The following is a 15,679-nucleotide window of genomic DNA, read 5'->3' on the forward strand; positions in this document are numbered from 1 at the left end:
GTAATTTTAATGGTAGTTTAAGGCCATCGTTTTCTTTGTTTTCTGATTGATCAAACAATTTAATAAATCACTGATAAAATCAACAAATTCACTGATTATAAGTGACTAATAGTTTTAGTTCAGCTGTCATATCACAGCGAGACCCAAAAATAGATGATGTGTCGCTGTCACAAATGGTAAGTCGGATAGACAAGGAGACACATTACATCTAAGCAAAATATAAGCAATAAATTATAGTAAGGTATAAACACTGTGCTTTGGTGTACTGTTTAACAGATCATACAAAAAACTTTCCTTTCCTCTTTTCATTACCAGAGATTATGTTAAATGATATTACCTATTCTAAAATGTTTTTCTTCCTTTTGGAGGGTAATTATGATTTTAAAGTCCCTTTTTCTTCCTGAAAGGGTAAGATTGTGGTGACACGTGTACATCAAAATCCAGTCAGTGTTATTTTGTCTGTAGGAAAAATCAAAACAAGCACAGAAACACTGACATTAGTTAATGGTTGTTTAAAAAATAAGAAAACAGAGACCCACATTATTTTGATCAACCTTGTTTTACTTGAAAGCTCATTTATTTCAAGTCATAAAGCAGCTGTTTTGAATAAATATGAAGGTTCAGAAAGTAATAAAAGTACAGTAACATCTCTTCTCTTTCAGGAATGTATTTCCTCTGCTGGAAGGGTAAATGTTGTGTTATGTAGCCTAGAATGTCAAATACAAGTGATCCAATATACTTATGTGAGCTGTGTTTCAATAAAAATACAGTTTGTCTATAAGTTACAAAACCTCTGTGTAATGCACTGAATGCATGTGTAAAATGACCTGTGTTTGTTGCTCCCTCTAGTGGCCTGTTCTGATAATTCAACACATGAAAAGGTTATAATAAAACAGATTTCTGAAAAGCTCTGAAGTGCAGGTGTCAGCTGGTCATCTTCTCTGGATCAGAAGGACTCGAACAGCTTCATCCTTTCTTGGACAGAAAGGCCCTCTTTTAAACTCTGAGGAATGAAGAGATGCACAAAAATGATTTCAATAAGAAATGTTATCTGCTAAATGTATTTTGTCATGATATAGGGCAAAAGTTGTAGTCATGTGATAAAGAAAGTGCACCCCTATAAAAAACCTGACTACACCTCTGCATTTAACTGCTTCAACCACCTTTAGCTGCAATAACTTAAAGTCATGCAGAGACTGATTACTTCATCAGTCTCTCACGTTGTTGTGGAGCAATTTTAGCCCGCTCTGCTATACAACATTGCCTCAGTTCATTGAGGGTTTTTTGGGGGAGTATTTGTTTATGCACAGCTTTTTCTTAATTTGGCTCCACAGCATTGCAGCCAGGTTGAGGTTTGGATCTCCTGCTGTGCCTCGGATCATTGTCCGGTTACGGGACCCAGTTTGAGCCAAACTTTAGCTGCCAGAGAGAGGGCCTCACATTTGAAATTAGAATAGTTCATGGTAGAATCGATGAGTGCAAGATGGCAAACTACTCACCCCTCCTTCCCCGCGCTGGCAGTTGGTATGAGGTGTTTACGATTATATGCTCTGTTTGGTTTTCTAGTGCTCTGCATTATGGCCAAACATTTCCAGTCTTCCGATTTGTTTAGATACATCTTTGCAAACCTAAGCTGTGCTGCCAGGAGTCCATGCTGGATGTGCGCTCCTGGGAAGATTGTGGCATTGCTCTATAACACACGTGAATCCTGAAGACCAGCAAACTGAGAAAAATTCTGATTACATGGAGTTGCTCACTCTTGCTGATGATCAATTAATTAAGTGCATTTGATTAGCAGCATCTGACTGCTACTTACCTGCTTCATTTCTATGGAATCAATAAGAAGAATCTGTGAGTGCACTTTTTTTTAAGTGTTTGTAGACAAGATTGCAACAGTAGAATCTACTTTTTAAAGATTTTAAAAATTGATACTTTTGCTTTCCGGTCAAACTGAAGACGCATCAGTTCTTACCTTCGATCTAACCGCTCTTATTTGTCGCACGAGGGATGATTTCTTTGGAAAAGTAGCACTGTTTGTTTTGCCCTCAGAGTCATCTGAGGAGGAGAAAGAGGAAAGAAAAAACAGTCTAAACTTGAGTTTAACTTTATTACCGATGTGCTGATAAATGACATCAGGCTTCAAACTGAGGCAGCACACTTTGTATGAACGTCACACACTTGAGATTATTTAATTTTATGGTGTTCACATTGTGAAACGTGTCTCACCGTGGCTTGGCCCTGCAGTGACTCTTCTTGGAGACCAGGTGCAGAACTTAAAATCTTCACCAAGCCTATTGACATGTTGATGGGGTTCACCTTGGCTGTTTGTATAGGGGGTCTTGAGCCTATTCTCAGCATATATTTTGTCCTGTGTGACACACACACACACACACACACACACGCACTTCGGATTAGGTTATATACAGTTAAGCCCATAATTATTCATACCCCTGCCAAATTTTGACTTAAAGTTACTTTTATTCAACTAGCAAGTTATTTTTTGACTGGAAATGACACAGGCGTCTCCCAAAAGATAATAAGATGATGTACAAGACGCATCATTGTGGAAAAAAAAATATTTCTCAGCTTTTATTTACATTTGAGCAAAAAGTATCATGTCCAGAATTATTCATACCCTTCACAAACTGTCACAGTCTCTGGGAAAATCCAAAGTTCCATACCATTCCAAATAGTCAAAGCTGTTCTAAAGCATCCTAATTTCCCTGATTAATTGGGAATAGCTGTTTTAATCAACCCAACAGGTGAAAAACAGCAGCTCTCTGCAGGTGGTTTGTGGACAGTCATGGATAAGACAAAGGAACTCAGTGAGGACCTGCGGCTGCGCATTGTGGCTGCTCACAAGTGAGGAATGGGCTACAAGGCCATATCCAAATGTTTTCAAGTTCCAGTGGCTACAGTGCAAAGTATTATTAAAAAATACAAGATGTTCCGCACTGTGGAAAATCTCAGAGGACGTTGTCGGAGGCCAAAAGTGAAACCTGTGCTGGCCAGGAGGATAGTGAGAGAGGTGAAAAAGAATCCAAGGATCACCACCAAGGCCATTCTGGTGAATCTGGGCTCTGCTGGTGGCAATGTCTCAAGGCAGACAGTCCAACGGACACTGCACACTGCTGGGTTCCACGGATGCAGACCAAGGAAAATGCCACTTCTCCAGATAAGGCATGCAAAAGCTCGTTTGGCCTTTGCAAATGCTCATCTGGACAAAGAAGAAGGTTTCTGGTCTTCAGTGTTATGGTCAGATGAAACAAAAATTGAATTATTTGGTCACAATGATGTTGCCTTCATTTGGCATAAAAATGGAGAAGCCTTCAACCCACAGAACACCATCCCCACTGTCAAACATGGTGGTGGGAACCTAATGCTTTGGGGGTGTTTTTCAGCCAATGGACCATGGAACCTAATCACAGTAAACAGCATCATGAAAAAAGAGCAATACATGAAGATTCTCAACAACAACATCAGGCAGTCTGCAGAACAACTTGGCCTTGGGAACCAGTGGACATTTTAGCACGACAATGACCCAAAACATACAGCAAAAGTGGTGAAGAAATGGTTAGCAGACAACAACATTAACGTTTTGCAGTGGCCTAGCCAGAGTCCTGACTTGAATCCAATTGAGAAACTGTGGAGGAGCTAAAGATCAGGGTGATGGCAAGAAGACCCTCCAACCTGAAAGATTTGGAGCTCATTGCTAAAGATGAATGGGCAAAATGCCTGTGGAGACATGCAAAAAGCTGGTCTGCAATTATAGGAAGCGTTTGATTGCTGTAATAGCCAATAAAGGCTTTTCTATTGATTATTGAGAAGGGTATGAATAATTCTGGACATGATACTTTTGCTAAAATATAAATAAAACCTGAGAAATATTTTTTCCACAATGATGCCTCTTGTACATCATCTTATTATCTTTTGGGAGACACCTGTGTCATTTCTGCTCAAAAAGAACTTGCTTGTTGAACAAAAGTAACTTTAAGTCAAAATTTGTCAGGGGTATGAATAATTATGGGCTTAACTGTATATTACTACATACAGGATATTAAGTTAAATTCTAAATTAAACGTGGCTGATGTGGATTACTTGTTTTTTTTGGGGTTGGTTTTGCTGTTATATTTATCCACTAATTCCAGTAAATATGAAGCATGACATAAAAGTTGACATATACCAAAAATTAAAATTACTACCATCTGAGCAATCTTCAACTCTTCTCTGAGAGAATGTGATTCCTGTCTGAGAAACTGAATTTCTGCCTCCCTCGCCCTCAGAATCACCTGTAACATAGATAAATAAGTATCAACACACACACACTGTCTATAATTTCCTTCTTACTTAACTATATAAGTAACTATATTAAATATAAAAGTGAAGAGCAGATAAGGAACTGGACTATTGCTGTTGCTGATGCCTGTTTGGAGTAATTAAAAATACAGGAGCTGTATTTTCTGGACTCTGTTTTATGGACAGCAGGGAGCACTCCCTCTCTGTGTGTCTCTCCTGAGATGCTGATATAAGCTACCTTATGTCTGTCTACCTGTTTCTTTTTGAGTTCCTGGTTTTCTTTTTGGCACTGCATCATTGAGTTTCTCTCATCTTGCAGTTCCTCTCTGAGCTGAGAGTTTTCCAGGCATTTCTCGGTGTGCTGAACCGACAGCATCTCCAGCTCCTTCTGCAATAACTGGATCTCCTTCCTTTGATGACAAAGCAAAGCACAGATGACGACGAACGGGAAAGCAAGCAGTTGTCTCATCCTCCATGATCTTGGCTGGTTTATTAATTCATAAATCTCATTGCAAGTAAAGATTGTGTTTTAAAAAGCTATTATGAAAGAATGTGTATTTGTCAGTTGCCGTCTGTGTTTAATAGATTTCCAATGATAATCACTCTCATTAATGTCATTTTTAATTAAAACTGCCATCCCAGTTCAGACTTTATTCTGGTGCAACCTATTAAAGCCTTATCACACTCAAAATAAGACAAAAGTATGTCTTATGACAGATTATACTACCAAATATTCATATAAACAACATTAATGGATCTGCACAGGAAGCCATAAAGGGAAACTGAGAGATGAGTCATTCAACAGAAAGCCCTGTATGTGTGTTTGTATATATCGTATATGCACTTTAGTCAGTCTGTCTCATGAATAAATGAAAAGTTAAAACAACAATGAAAAAGGCTGTTATTGTTGTAGCTTTCACATCTGTATATATGCATCCTACAGATTTACAATCTTTTTAAATGAAAATGATGTTGCACACAGGGGGAAAAATAGCACTAACTAACCTGCAGTTCTAGAAACATTTCATACCATTAACACTGTTACCTGCTCACGATATGAAGAACAAGTAACAAGCACAGATACAGTACAACACCTCTACAGTAAATGCTGCAATAAAATACAAGCTGGGGGGGGGGGGGGGTTGGCAAACATTTTGAAACGACCACACGTCACTCACTCGTATTCGCCGTGGAGCTGTGTGACGTCATCACTTTCCATGATGCGCTGGGACTGTCTGCTTTTCTCTAGCTCCAGTTTGTGAGCTCTCCTCATTGCCACAATAGCTGTCAAGAAGCAGAACTTACTTTCAGTACTGCCTTGGTGAAATTATTCATATCAGGCATAACTCTATAGGCTAATAACATTCTTACAACTACTTAATCAAATTTATTATTACTGAACGAATGCCCCGTGAAGAGTAACTGCACAGTGATTTTCCCACAACTGAGCAATAAAAATGTTTTGACAACAGTGCATTTATGTTCCATGTTTTCTTGCTTGCCTGCCATCGTCGCGGCTGTCTCCTCCTGCAGGAGCTGCTCTTTCTCCTTCAGAAGTTCAGCCACCTCCTTCTGATGCTGCTGCTGCAAGTCTTCTATCAGATCCCTGTGCATTTCCTCCACAGCAGTCAACTCCTGTTCACAGGAAGCCTATAATGATATTTAAAAGTAGTTGTTGTGTGATATGAGTGGCTCTGTGGTGTCACGGTTTTCACATTTGCCTAACAGGTTCAGTTTCAGGAGGATACCCAAGTCCATCGGGTGGTGTGTCAGCTGCTGCGACGACCTTTGTGAATAAGAGAGCAGCCAAAAATAACTTTTGTGCTTGGTATAGTCTATATACACTCAAAACTGCTTTCTTAAACAAAACAGTGATTTAACTGTACTCAAATGGCCTCCACAATCACCAGATCTCAATCCAGCAGAGCACCTTTGGGATTTGGTGAAGCAGGAGATTCGTGTCATGGATGTGAAGTCGACAAATCTGCAGGAAATGTGTGATGCTATCACGTCAATAGGGACTAAATTGACATCACCATGAATCTGTGCCATGATATAAGGCAGGTCTGAAGGCAAAAGCATGCCCGACTCTGTACCAGCCAGGGGTACTAACAAAGCGGCTGATGATTATATATGTAAATAGTAGGGAAATCTGCACCAGCAGCCATAACACTGAAACCAGCGACACGTAAAATCAGTACCATTTATTTATTTAGAATTCAATTTTCTGCTGGGAAATCATGGATCCTGTGGTTGATATATTCATTCACTAGCTGGAACCACATCCTCATTTAGATTTAACAGCATTTCTAATAGGTAATGGCAGATGGAGTAAGCATGAATTGAGGCTCTGGTTAGGGGAAGGCAGACGTCAGTGCTGATTTCCCAGGAGGAGGGAAACCTGCACAATATCAAGCAGGTGGTTTTACAGTTGTGGGTGATTGAGTGATTGTATTTTTAATTTTAGGAATCATGTTTGTTCCATAGTTACATTGTAGCCTGGCTAATTCTGATGTAAACCTAATTGATTTAAGGCTTCGAGTAAGTAAAGTAATGAATAAAGTGATGAAAGTAGAATATTTGTCGTCGCATTTTCTGAAGTTTCAACTTGATAGAGAAAAATAAATCTGTAAAATGATTTTTAAAAATACATACTTTAAGACAAGTTATCTCACGTGCTGCAAAGTCTTGGTTACCTGAATGTTTTCCAGATCTTTCTTGTAATTCATCTGGATCCCAAAGTCCTCCTCTGTTTCTCGCTCCATCACACTCTGCTCTGGTAGACGAGATGTGTTTGGGATGAAAAGAGGTGCCTCTGTGCGGGATTTGCTCTGTTTCTCTCTGGAAACACAGGACTTGGTGTAGTAGCCATGTAAGTGCTTCATCTCCTCTTCGTGGATCTGCTGCAGTTCCTTTATCTTCTCCTGAAACTCACCTTCCAGTTTTTCCATTCGTTCTGCGTGATAATCCTCAATCTTCTGTATGTCTTCTAGGAGTTTCTGGTTTCCGGTCTCTACTGATATTATCTTCTTTTCAGCCAGCTCCAGTTCTTTTCTCAGCGCGCCGTTGTCTTCTTGAAGCTGGCATATTGTGTCATTTAAGGCCTCCTGCTCCTCTATTACATCGTTGCCCTGCTCTTCCACGTCAATTTGAAACTCTTGCTTTAAATCCATGTACATCCGCTCTGACAAATAAATTAACTTTGCCTGGTCCAGCATACATTTTAAGTCAAAGGCAGCAGTTTCCTTCCCTCTATGCTCCATGCCATCACCACCGACAGGTCTGCTGTCACCAGAGATCACCAGGCAGAGCTGGTGTAAAAATGTAGCCCTTCTCTGCATCTGGGATATTAGCCTCTCTAACCAGTCTGGCTTTTTCTCTGCCTCGATTTTTTTGTCATCTGATTGGTCCTCTTCCACTGGTTCTTCCAAGCCCCTGGCATCTTCCTGCACTCTCTCCTCATAAGAAGCCAACTCCGAGGGACTGATATCTGCCAGACCCATCATTCGATCCTCAGCGTCTTTGCTGTTTACTTGAGTCACACCCTCGTATTGTTGATGAATTTTTAAGGCAGCATAAATTAGCTCCGCTTCAGCACAAACTGTACAGATTAAACTTTCTAAAAGTTCATCGCTGTCACACCCTGTTCTCTCAGATCGCATCCTTTCTTGTGCTTTTAACGCTATTCTTCGGGTGATTATGTTTTTGTACCTTTGTGCCACATCCCCCTCATCGTCTCTTGATTTTGAGGTTATCTGACCATGTTGGCTCTGAAGGACAGACACGATTTTTTCTACTATGAATATTTCCCTCATTAAGCACCTCTCAACACTTTCCCCCTCATCCAAAGAGAACCGAGTATTAGTCTGTTTGCTCATGTTACTCTCAGCCCCGGCTGATTTCTCTTCATTGAGGATCTTGCCCTCCCCTTTGCTGACATTATATGATTCATGCTGGTGTTTCACTGCATCTTTTTCTCCTTGCTGAAGACAGGCAGCGACAGTAGCCAGCTGTTTCTCCAAGTCTGGAACATCGAGGGGACTAGCTTGAAGTCTCTCCCTGCAGGCCTGTATGATGTTCTGAGCCACCTGAAACCTGCCGACTAGCATCCTGCAGCGATTCTCTGTCTCTTGGGCAAAGCGCTGGCTCTTCTTGGCCTGATTGTGAAGCAGTAGACTGAGGTGCTGGGTAGTCGCTCGACTCTGGGTCAGCTGGGAGCAGAGCTGGGGGTCCCGGCAGCTGATGTGACTCTGGTGTTCCTCCAGCCTCTGTGTGATGTCCCTTAACTTCTCCTCCGTTACATAAAGTTTGGTTTCAAGCAGCTGGATTACAGACATAAAGCGCTCTGGGTCATCTCCTGCAGTGATGAGGTACTGATATGATTCATCCAGTGATTGTGTGCCAGTTTCTGCAGGTTCTTTAGAATTCATCAGGCTGACATCTGTGGACCTGTTAGACAACTGGTAACTGTCTATATCCTTTTCCACAGTGATATGCTGTGTTGCTTGCTGTTGCCTCTTGTTATGCTGAATAGTCTCTGGTGAGTTATCCTGCAGATGAGAAGAGGCACAGGTGCATGCTTTCAGCACCTCATTCAGCTTCACTTCCGTCTCCTCCAAGCTGTTACCCAAGACTTCCATCTTTAGGAAAACTTCACTCAGCTCTTGCTCCTTCCTATCAAGTTGTCTCTCATATCCTTCTCGTATGTCCTGTGTGTCAGACTCCCTTTGCTGCAGTTTTCCCAGTGCCACCTGCAGTTCCTCACAGACTCTCTCATACGTGTGCTCCAGGTTGTAGTAGTGCGTTTCTTCTGTTTTCAAGCGCTCCTGCAGCTTGCCCACCTCCCTGTCTGCCTCTGCTAACTGATCCTGCAGCTCCAGGCAGCGACGATCGAGTTGCTCCCTTTCCTCCTGGAGTCGCTGTATGGCAGATATTGTACGTGCCAGCTCTTCCTGAAGCTGCCGTTGTGCCACCTCGATTTCTCTCGTCCACGTCTGGGTCTTAGTGAGACTCTCCACCTGCTGCTCAGACCTGTCCAGTTTCTCCTGGAGGTCTTGTGAATGCTGCTCAGCCTGCGCCAGGCTTGCCATCAAGCTCACTCGCTCCCTCTCCTGACTTGCTTGAAGGAGCATGAGGTGCTTTTGTAGCCGAGTATCTTTTTGAGCCTGAGTCTCTTCATAGATATGAAGCTTTGCTGACACCTCATCAAGATTTTTCCGCAGCTTTTCAGCCTCCAGCTGAAGGTTTTGGTAGCTATCTAATTCCTGCTGAAGCTGTGTCAAGCGAGACTCGGACTCCCTCCTCTGCTCCTCGCTGATGTTCAGCTGGGACTTTAGTGAGGCCACACAGCGCTCCCACTCCACCTGCCGCTCCTCAAACCTCTGGCGATCTTGCTCAATATGGGCTTGTGCGAGCGCCGTGGCGTCACCCGTAACCAGCAGCTGAGCTTGCTGGGCTAAGAGATCTACTCTTCGCCGTAGTTCTGCCTCTCTGGCTTCCTCCTGACTTCTCTTTTGTGCTTCCAGCTCAAAGCGAAGGTCCTGATTTATCTTCTGCAGTCGCTGTAGAGCCAAAGCTTGCTGTGAAGATGAGTTGATGTTATTCTACAAGACAAAAAGTTTTGATTAGGAGAAAACTTTATATTATATTATATTATATTATATTATATTATATTATATTATATTATATTATATTATATTATATTATATTATATTATATTATATTATATTATATTATATTATATTATATTATATTATATTATACTTTCTGATGGCTTAAAAGAAAGATTAACATTTCATGGATGGAATCTGCTACCTTAAAGTATTTTAACTTGGAAGTTTGCTCAACATTTAAGGAGGCACCAAACTGAACATCACTATTGGCCAACAATGCCCTTGCTAATTGATATTATCATGGCATTTATTAGTGTTCATGGCTGATGGTTAACTGCTAAACTTTCCTGGTTTTGTTCCAACAAAGAGGGAAATCACTATTTATTTATTTATTTATTTTTAATTTAACCTTTACTTAACCAGGAAACCTTTTTTTCAAAGGAGACCTGCCAAAGAATTCACACCAGTATGAAAGGAAGTCAGCAAGTAAAAAGCTACTTTTGGCTGTTGCATTATTCATGAACAGTCACCACAGCACACAGCTCAGCATGTTTGGGTTGACATATTTTATGTCTGCATGTAAATTATTTTACTGTAATCAAGCACATTTAAAAATGCAGCCTGTACATGTGTGTTTCCTAACAGATACATTAAGACAGGCCCTATTTCAAACTCAGCCTAACCTTCCCTTTTTTCAAGTGCTCAATATGCTCTCTGAAGGAAAGTCTGTCATAGGACTGGATATATGTCCCCAAATATTTGTGGGACAATACTAATGTTAATAAAGGCTCCTCCCAGGGTAATACCTGCAATATTTGAGAATATGGAAAGCAACTAAAACAACAAACAAATGAGGAAAATATCAGTACTGACATGCCACCTATTAACGTTCCTATTAAGAATTTCCATAGATATATGTCACGGCCCCTGAGTCGGATTTTGAGTTTTGTTCTGGATTTGTGTTTTTGAAAGTGTAACATAACGATGTCTGTCTGAATATGTTATTTTCTAGGTTATGATAAGTTTTGTGTTTGAGCTTCAGTCTGCTGTTTATGTTCTTTATTATAGTTTCTGTGAGATTAGTTTCATCTTTTGTGCTTCCCTTCAATATCCTGTAACCCAGTTGTGTCCCGGGTCATGTACCCATGTCTGTCTCCATTCTCCATCTTTACTTGTTTTGTCTGGATGTAATTGTCTGGATTTAAATAGAAGAATTGAAAAGATTGGATCTTCCAACTGCTTAGACCTTTTTAAACTGTGTTTTTGATATTCACTGTAAATAAGTTCAGTTTTCACTTTGCGCGTGAGTCCTGCTTCTAAATAGCTCTCCTATACAGTACATTTGAGTGTTAGATGCATTATACCTGTGGGCCAAACCAATCCCTTGAATGGATCTCTTTCTCTCTTTGAAGCTCGTCCTGCAGATTCCTGTTTAACTGCTGGAGTCGAGACAGTTCCCTCTGAGTTTGTTCCAGCTAAAAAAAAGAGTAATAAACTGGATGTGTTCATGTGTTATTCAGTTATTTCATTTATTCGACTGATTCATTTGATGTCTTTTAGCAGATTAGAGATATCTGTATTGATGTTTCCTAAAAGTGCAGCCCAAAGATCAGATTTTGGTACCTATATAAGTTGGACTCTGCTTTTTGGTTTGATGCATAAGAAAATATATCATGTGTGTTCTTGTTATTGTGGTGGAAATGCAAATACAATCTCACCTCTTTGACAAGTTGTCCAGTTTGCTGCTCACGTGCCAGAGTTTCCTCAACTTTTGTGCAATCACAGGTGCTGTTTACCTGCTGGTCCTCCCTCTGGAGACTCTGCTTAGTTTGATGTTCACTTGCACTCTGCATGTTCAAACTGTCATTCACCACATCCTTTGGCAGCACCACTGAGCTGAGACTTTGGCATTCTTATCACCCGTTGCACAGAAGACCACATGTGTTTTAAAAAAAAGTATATATATAATATGTTAACATGCGTTCTGTTAGATTCATATTTATGGCATGTGTCAGTATGAATAGATATTTTAGATTTCACAGCAGGTCATTGAATAAGTTACCTAAGTCTGAGTTTGTTTAATGGCTCACCAGTTTGTGTGGTTCCACTAAGAAACGAGCATTGGTGAGCACCTGTGCCCTCCTCCTCCACCTGGGATGGAGAATCAGTAGGAGCTGGAGCACCAGGTGAGCCAGGGAGAAGAGACAATGAAGCATTTCCATTGGCTGAGCTCTGCACTCTTTCTACCTGCACTTTCGAGTCCTCTTTTTCCTGCTGCTGATGTGAAACTTCTCTCTGGTTGCTGGTTCCATGCTCTTGCAGCTGCTGAGTCTCCGGCTCTGAACGAAAGCTGTGAGTACAATTTAAGTAAATTCATCTACTAAGCTTGCTTGTAAGTATTTAGACTATCACAAACCTTCCAAAAATCATCCCATACCCGCTAGAATATATATTAATATGATGCAGCATCTTTTGAAAAAGTTTACCTTGTGTTGTCATTTGTAAAACTGGGCCGCACGTTCTTGAACACTGCGTGGACCCAGTTCCGTTTCATCCCAGCAGTCATTGCACACAGCGTGTACACCCCATCTGTGGTCTGTGAAAGTGGACACAGTTTTTTTAAGATATTTACAGAATGGTCTGTAGCTCATCAGCTGCAGCATGAGTGTGTTAAGATTTAAACAGAAAACTGTCATATATACATAAATAAGATCTTAACATTAACAGTACCAGTTTCTTTCCTTTGATGCAGTGATGGTGTTGTGCACTGGTGGAAACCAAAGAGGAGGAAGGCTCTGCTAGCTGCGGGGAGCTGCTTGTTTTCATTCTGTCAGCATTATTTCCATGGCATGGCTCTTTGCTACCTCTGATTAAAAGCATAAAAGCAGATGGACAAAACAGGAACATACTGACTGCAGACCATATGTAACATTTATTTTTCATTAGAAAAACAGCAGCATTTCAGAGAAGAAGCGTTTTAAAAGAATTTAACCAAACCTGATTTTCTCCAAAGAGGAAGACAACCGACTAGAGTTCAGAGTTTTCTTCCCAGAGGCTTGTCCTTTCTTAGCTTGTGACTTCCCTAATGCACCGTCCGACTCTGACATAAAGGCAGCAGTGAAGATAAAAACAATCTGTGAGTCCTTTTCAGTGTATTTATCATTATTTTCTTTCTAAATCAGCAACTTTTTCATCTTTAGATTAAGAGAACTATTTAGGAAGTTGGCCTTAATGGATAGTCTGAATATTTATTTTAAAACTAGAAAACTAGACACAAAAATGAAACATGCGTGGAGTTACCATCTCCGGCGGATCTCTGGTCGAGCCTGTTGAGAGAGCGGCTGCTTCTCATGAAGGGAACAGCAGAGAGGGAGGTGGTGTGGAGGGATGAAAAGCTTCGGCTGCTGCAGAGGCGGGGACCTGCTCTCGCTGTGTGGGAAGCTTGTCTGGCAGCCGGGTGGCCAGCAGAGCCCTGGTGGCTGAGGCTGCCTCTTTTCAAACTCCCACCAACTTTACTAACAGCTGCAGTCAAGTCGCTGCCTCTGCACAGGCTGCTGCTCCGTCCGCTGCTGACACGGGCTTTAGAAACACTGCTGCCGGCCTGCTTCCCTCCAGGTGCTGGTAGTGATGTGAGGTCCTACGTAAGTGTGTGATAGAGAGAGAAAACAGAGCTTCAGTGGTTGTGTGAGGAGAAATCAATCACAAAATGATGAAGTTCTGCATGTTTTTCACTTATATCTCATGTTCACCCTCCCATCCTAACTTCCCCTCTTTGACACACACAATGAAGAGGGCCATTTAATCCTGATCGGAGCTTTTAATTTGCTTAAGAACCATCTGACGACACTGCAACCATGAACACACACACACAAGCTGTAAACTTAATCACACTTGAGCACACTGGGAGAGCCAGCAAATCTAGGCGGTCTATTCCAGTCTCAGTAGATGCAACCTCACTAACTGCAGAGGTAATGAATCTGCGGCTGGACCTCACGACAGAGAAATCAATTAGAAGATGCTCGACTAAGTCCTGACTTGGCGATATGTGCAGGTCTTAACTGCACCACGTTGATCTTTAGCCATTAATGGCTACATAAATCAAAATCAAATGCGTGAAAATCTCACAAAAAACAAAAAACATGCACTCAGTCTGAGGGAACTGTCCGTGGTTACACAGTCTGGGTTATCTAAATAGAACAAAAAAGAGGCGCACTTGCAACAGAACGGCTCGGGTTTTTTTACATGATAAAGAAATGTTGCTGTAGGTAATGAAATACATCTGTTAGCACGACTCCTTGGGCTTAAATCGTAAGAAATAAATGTTACAATTACAGAAAACATTCTGCTAGCTTGTTGTCAAGACTGCCCTGTAATTTTAAAACAAAACATTTTGGTAATTCACAGAAAATTTCTTATTAGATTTATTTATTTTACAGTGAACACATTTTTAAAAAATTCGATTGTAGATAGTGAAAAACACAGGAACTTTTCTACAATTTCATTGTTTAGCTATTACCTAATTACTTTGGTGTAGTGTGAATGGCCGTGGGGGAGTCTTTATCAGTAAGACAGATTGTAAAATTCATGGATATACAGTTAAAAGTCCAAAATTTATGTGCTCCTTAACATTTTCCAAAAACATCCAGTGGACTGGATTCGAGTATTTGCCGGGACACTTCTAGCCCCCAAGCCTAAGGTTTGATAACCCTGATGTAAGGTATGTAAGGAAGGGTTTAAAAAGGATGAGACCAGTGTCCCGTCAAACCTAATTACAATATTTAGATGTTTGTAAATGACTTGTTGGATTATAATCTGTAAACATATTTTAACATATAATAATCCCTGTAATTACATCTATAAAAGCAACACTAAACGGTCTTACTGCGAGTTTTAAACCTGTCCGTTAGCACTTACCTTTCCCCCTTTCTTCTGTGTGGGATTGTTAGTCTTAGTGTTCATCAGGGTCTCCTGCCACCTGCGATAGATAAGATTAAGGCAGCTTCACATAAATCCTGGCAACAGGCAATCTGCACTTTCCCGAAACACTTATTTAATGTTATTGCTTTATTTGGTTACAGTTAAAGAGATGATCTATCTCTTTACTTCTATACAAAGATACTACCTTTCTTTTTCATATTACTAGTTTCGCAACAGTTGCACTGATATCATACTTTACTTATAAGAGAGCTGTAAGGCTTGTGAAATAAACCCAACAGCATACAGCCAGTGATGACTGCTGCTGGTCAAAATGATAACCTGTGCAGATACTTTTATTCATGAAGACATAACATACCAAGTAAACAGCAAACATCAAACTAGGTTTGATTTGATGAGGTTAACAGGCATAATGAAAGTCTGCTGAAGTTTTTATTTTAACTGAGAAAAAAAGCCAAAAATTAGAACTGTAGTATAAGGTACATTTAGTTTATACCTGTCTTCATATCGACTTGTTTTAATGTAATAAATAAGTAAATAGGTACCTACCTTGGCTTCTTGGACATCATTTTCAGTCATACAAGGTTAACACCCTGACAGAGACTAACTAAACGCGAGAACTTTTGGCTCACATTGTGATCTGTCTGGTAGATGTGAGCTCTGTTTTACTCTGGCAAGATCACGAGAGAGAGAGAGAGCAAATCACATACAGGTCTGTACCACAGAGTCCCAGAGAAACACACCACATGCACACACACACGTAATCCCACAGCGAGTTGGCAAACTCCATTAGAGTTTTGCAGGATTAGGTCGACAGCTTAACTGGATTACTACAC

General features: G+C 40.7%; 1 protein-coding gene across 1 annotated transcript; it reads right to left on the reverse strand.

Moving 5' to 3' along the window:
• Positions 1 to 664: 664 nt before the first annotated feature.
• Positions 665 to 15,409, reverse strand: LOC120440019 (putative leucine-rich repeat-containing protein DDB_G0290503). The gene is made up of 17 exons (XM_039611569.1): positions 15,393 to 15,409; positions 14,823 to 14,883; positions 13,209 to 13,545; positions 12,906 to 13,008; positions 12,639 to 12,774; positions 12,395 to 12,504; positions 11,999 to 12,258; positions 11,627 to 11,820; positions 11,273 to 11,383; positions 6,993 to 9,899; positions 5,799 to 5,946; positions 5,475 to 5,580; positions 4,550 to 4,706; positions 4,203 to 4,289; positions 2,227 to 2,368; positions 1,973 to 2,055; positions 665 to 1,003 (listed from the first exon to the last, which is right to left on the reverse strand). The coding sequence occupies exons 1-17, from the start codon at positions 15,407 to 15,409 to the stop codon at positions 947 to 949; spliced, it is 5,016 nt and encodes a 1,671-aa protein (XP_039467503.1). The 3' UTR covers positions 665 to 946.
• Positions 15,410 to 15,679: the final 270 nt, after the last annotated feature.

This window comes from Oreochromis aureus, linkage group 4 (genome assembly GCF_013358895.1).
Source record: "Oreochromis aureus strain Israel breed Guangdong linkage group 4, ZZ_aureus, whole genome shotgun sequence".
NCBI lineage: Eukaryota > Metazoa > Chordata > Actinopteri > Cichliformes > Cichlidae > Oreochromis > Oreochromis aureus.